Raw genomic sequence first — 5015 nt, 5'->3', positions numbered from 1 at the left:
CACCCCCCCCCCCCCCCCCAAAAAAAATTAGTTCCTACCTCCGCCACTGGGTGACATCTTCTTACTGGCAAAATCGAGTGTGAAAGTTGCTAAATTCGGTTTGAAATCCCTTATACTCAAAAAGGGGTTTGATTGGACCACTTTAGTAATAATTGTATAAATAACTATAGATGGCTGTTTTTTAAAACAAAATTTTCATTTTTCTTGTATTTTCTTAGCACTCCATCCGAGTTGGAGGCTAGATAGTCAATGACATAAGCATACTTATGGGTGCTAATAGTCAATGATGCAACAATTGTAGACATTTATAATTAACAGAAACTATGGATTCCACAGACACTGAAGAACTAGCCAACTTTTGACATTTCTTAACCTTATTAAACCATCATTTTCGTCACTAAGCAAATTTTGGGCAATTGCTAAAAGGGTGATGATATCTCCTAAGGATTCTCCAATCAATAGGGGTGCTTCAAATTTCAACATAGGCATTAAAAATTTAGGTGTCACTCACGGCGCAGTCATAAATCAAAGCTTCAAACAAGATTTATTATTGATGACCGGTAAAATATTACAAGCAAAACACACTTTGATGATACATTAAAATCGCATTACCCAACAATTGAAGCTCAGGAAAAGAGCTACCAAAGAAAACAGATCCTCAATATGTTTATTTCAATCATCCAACAAGTATGTGGACATATATGAAGCAGCATTGATCAGTTGTATACATCAGGATTTGCGATGAGGTAGGCTTCCACAGCCTTGAACATGGCTGAGGACGTTTCTTTTGCTGCCTTAATTTCCTGTTTTGCTCCCTCAATTTGTTCTTCGGTATTGCCCTTGAGGTGGCATGTGCTGGTGGTCTTACAGATTGACCCTCCATCAGCTGAAGCTTCGATTTTAATCACGTTAGCTACTTTTTCAATCTTATCACTGAAGGCACCACTTTCAAGAATAGTATGGCTGAAGGTGAAGTTGTCTTTGTCAATTCCATCGACTCTTTGTTTTAAACCCTTATAATGACTACCTAAACATTCAACAAAGTTCAATATATATATATATAATTATAAGAATTTATGGACAAAAAATAATGAAATGATTATTAAGTGAATATTTAGAACTAACCTTCACCAAAAGTGATCAACTTGATGGATCCCACTCCTCCATCTCCTTCAACGATTTCCACGCTTTTAATGGCCTGTGGCAGCATCTTGGTAATGAGGTGGTCATCAAGGAAGAAGGCCTTGAACAACCTTGCAGGAGGGATTGAGCAGGGGACCTCATAATCACAAGTGAGAGGGGCCATGATGCCTTGGTTGGTGTTTGGGAATAAACAAAAGTTCTCTTCAGGAACAAAGGGTTTGAAGAAATGTGTAGTTCTTGAAGAGGATCTGGGGTGCTAAGCAATGCGACGGGAGATGGTATTTATAGAATGAAATTGTAGTCAGGGGCGGAGGGAAAGGGGGGCCGGGGGGCGGCTGCCCCCCCTTCCAATTGTTAAAAAAAAAAATTTCTAAGTAAAAAAGTTTTTATTATTATGTTTTGCCCCCTCAAAAATTGATCAAAAAATTCACTTTGTCCCCCCAAGGGCCCAAACAAAATGTTTGAAAGTTATTTGGACTTGATCCAAATAACAGAGGCTCACCCCCCTCCCCCAAAATTGGCTGCCCCCCTCCAATTGTTAAAAAAAAAATTCTAAGTAAAAAAATTTTTATTATTATGTTTTGACCCCCAAAAATTGATCAAAAAATTCAATTTGTCCCCCAAGGGTCAAAACAAAATGTTTGAAAGTTATTTGGACTTGATCCAAATAACAGAGACTCACCGTACCCTTCCCCCCCCCCCCCCCAAATTAGTTCCTAGCTCCGCCACTGATCTCGATCCAACAGAAATGAATCGAACCATTGCTGGAATTAGAGGTTAACATTTTGGGAAAGGAGGCAAGAATAGTAAATAAGTATACTTAAGGGGGCGTTCTTATACTTTTGTAAAAAAGCTCCGGTGCAAAATTTAATATTTTCAAGGATAGAAAGAAAAAAAATATGAACATGTCAAAGGGATATAAAAAGATACCAATTTCTTAAACTTAAGGGGGCGTTCTATATCATGAATTTAAAATCAATTTAACAACCAATTTTGTGTCGGCTTATGCTTTTAAGTTCTTACCTGCACCACAAAGAAGCCCAATAGAGCAATACATTAACAAAAGATAATCAAAGTCTTATTAAATCTTTTAAATCTGATTGAAAGTCTTATTAAATCCACACTAATTCCATTTTTTTCTTTCTCGTGTCAATACCACACTAATCAAGGATTATGTCTTGTATATCAGGCTATGGTCGTGTCTAAATTAATATTGTATCTTTCCTTCTTTCCATACCACACCAAATTTTCTGATGCTCAAATCATGTTGTTATCACTATTAGAATAGAATAATCGTCAGACAGGTGACAAATAGGATGAAAACAACAACTGCATTATACAAGGTGAACTTAAAGTGATAAGAAGAAAATTGTAACTAGATGCTAATCTAACGTCTATTGTCGTACCGTGGGACAAATGCATGTATACATATGCATTGCTTATACATTTTATTTTCCGTTTCCTTACCTCTACCAAGTCAAGTTGCATTAGTTTATTTTGAAAGAAGAATTGCAAGTTTTAGGTCATCGTTAGTCTCAATTAATTAGGTCATCGTTTGTAGTGAGTGACAAATAGGATGAAAATAACAATTACATTATGGGATAATTTCAGAAACCTCCCCTGAGGTTCTTGACAATCCCACTGAGCTCCCTTGAAATTTTTTAATATTACACTTACCTCCCTTGATGACAGACAATAACTATAATAACCTTCATAATTTTTTAAAAGACGAGCCCTTGATAAAAAAAAAAGGAAAAGATAACAAAAAAAAAAGGAAAACAATTCTTCTTGACCAGGCCATATATTGTGGCCAAACTATTTCATCCATGACCATTAAATTGTAATCTTCTATCATTCATATATGCTAATCAAGGTAGGTGTCTCCTTCCTTCTATCACTCAAATATGTTACTGTTGTTGATGATGATGGAAGAAATCATCATTGCCAATAATCCAATTATTCATATCATTGAGTACAAAAAAGCTACTGGATTATAGAAAAGTTGATAGGTTACATTTTTGTCATAAATTTATAATTATTTTTCCATTGATTTGAGCTAAATATTATTTTAATTGATAGATTCTACTTATATTTGGTTAATGGTGTCAATTGTAGGAAAATGAGTAAAATGTGATAAAAGGGGTAATTTTCCAAGAATTGCTGTCAAGTCTAGAGAAATTCGGATTCGCGCGTGGCAGTTTCCTGATTCAAGTTGAAGACTTACAAAGCATGTTTCCAAATACAGTTGGGAAACATCTTAGATTATTAGGAAATATCTTCTTTTTAGGAAAATTAGGAAGTTTAATTTATTTTGGAAACTAGAAAATAGGAAGAAAAAAAGGCCGGGTCCGTTTGATTAGTACTTGGGGAGAAAGACAATTGCGAGGGACTCTTTGGCCTTGAAGAATAAGAGCCGCCTGGCTTTTCTCTTCGCTTTTTTCATTTCTTTGTTTTTCTTCTTTTGTTGAACATTTATGCAATTTCCTTCAATGGAATTGCGTGGGTTACTCTCAATAGAGAGTAGCGGAATTTCTTTTTTTAGTCAAAGATCAACTTGAAAACTCGGTTCCAAACATCTATGAGATTGAATTACTTTTATTTATTTCTTTTATTCATTGGTATTCATACGTTTTCTGGTTTAACTTTTTATGATTGTTGTATTATTTAAATATCACGGGTCCGATATTTGAATTAACCTAATAATCTATTGTCAGATTAATTGATTGAATTCGTAATTGATTGATCGATTAATACTAGTGGCCACTAGCGTGATTGGTCCCATGTTAGAGAAACATATGATTTAATTTAAACAAACCCTCGTAGCCTGTTTGTTGGTTAGAGTTGGGCTTTTCTAATTCTTAATGCAATTAAGAAATTAAATCCTATTATCGTACCTAGGATTATTTTTTGGTTAAGAAAATAGTTAACGGTCGTACCTTGGCTATCGAAAAAATAAGGAAAAATTAGTTGTTTATCGCGTGTATGGCAACTATAACCAATTGACAGGTCGTCAGCCTGTGCAATAATAAATACCTACTCGAGAAAAATACAGATTTTGTATATAGCGGTGAGTAGGGTCGAATCCACAGGGACTGGGGATAATTCGTTTCTTCTAGAGTTCAAAGTATGGGGGGTTTTGGATTAAATGCTAACTAAATAAATTAACTGCAGAAAATAATTGATTAAGAGAAATAATTAAGGGAAAACTCTAGCCAATGGTACACTTCAGAAATGGTTCATGCACTGATCATTGATTCGTAGATAATTCCAACTTTTATTAATAGATTGGTTATAGTTGTCATGCACGCGATAAACAACCAACCTTTCCTTAATTTATCGATAGCTAAGGTACGACCGTTAGCTATTTCTCTGACCCAAAAACAACCCTAGGTACGACCGTAGGATTTAATTTCTAGATTGCATTAATAATTAGAAAGGCCCAATCCTAACTAACAAACACGCTACGAGGGTTTGTTTAAGTTAGATCGTATATTCCCCTGACATAAACCCAATTACGCTAGTTGCTACTGAGATAGAGATAACGAACAATTACGGATTCAATTACCCCTATTTAGCAAAAATAGCCTATATGAATAATTAATTATTGCGCACTAATCAATCATACACAAGGCCACAGCAATTAAAATCAAGGAACATACAAATACCAATAAATGAAGAAAATAATTAAAACAGATTCGATCTCACAGTAATTGTCGAACCAAATCGTCAGTTGTCCCCTTGACTAGAAGGAAGGCTTAGCCACGCCGCATAATTAAATCACCACACGAAGTAATGGATTGCAAAGGCATGGCGGTTTTTAGTAGAAAGCAAGGAATAAAAGATGTTTTTCCCGTTGGGAAATATTGTCGAAC

At 35.2% G+C, this 5015-nt stretch overlaps 1 protein-coding gene across 1 annotated transcript; it reads right to left on the bottom strand.

Annotated features, from left to right (window-relative positions):
* Nucleotides 1-521: 521 nt before the first annotated feature.
* On the bottom strand, nucleotides 522-1433 carry LOC113765455 (major allergen Pru ar 1-like). The gene is made up of 2 exons (XM_027309641.1): nucleotides 1126-1433; nucleotides 522-1027 (listed from the first exon to the last, which is right to left on the bottom strand). The coding sequence occupies exons 1-2, from the start codon at nucleotides 1304-1306 to the stop codon at nucleotides 717-719; spliced, it is 492 nt and encodes a 163-aa protein (XP_027165442.1). The 5' UTR covers nucleotides 1307-1433; the 3' UTR covers nucleotides 522-716.
* Nucleotides 1434-5015: the final 3582 nt, after the last annotated feature.

Source organism: Coffea eugenioides, chromosome 3 (genome assembly GCF_003713205.1).
Source record: "Coffea eugenioides isolate CCC68of chromosome 3, Ceug_1.0, whole genome shotgun sequence".
NCBI classification, from domain to species: domain Eukaryota; kingdom Viridiplantae; phylum Streptophyta; class Magnoliopsida; order Gentianales; family Rubiaceae; genus Coffea; species Coffea eugenioides.
This window is presented reverse-complemented; position numbering and strand designations above follow the sequence as displayed.

Coding starts and splice junctions, on each gene's coding strand:
- LOC113765455 (XM_027309641.1), bottom strand. CDS start 1,306: ATGGCCCCTCTCACTTGTGATTATGAGGTCCCCTGCTCAATCCCTCCT. Junction 1,028..1,125: donor GTTGATCACTTTTGGTGAAG/GTTAGTTCTAAA, acceptor TTGAATGTTTAG/GTAGTCATTATAAGGGTTTA.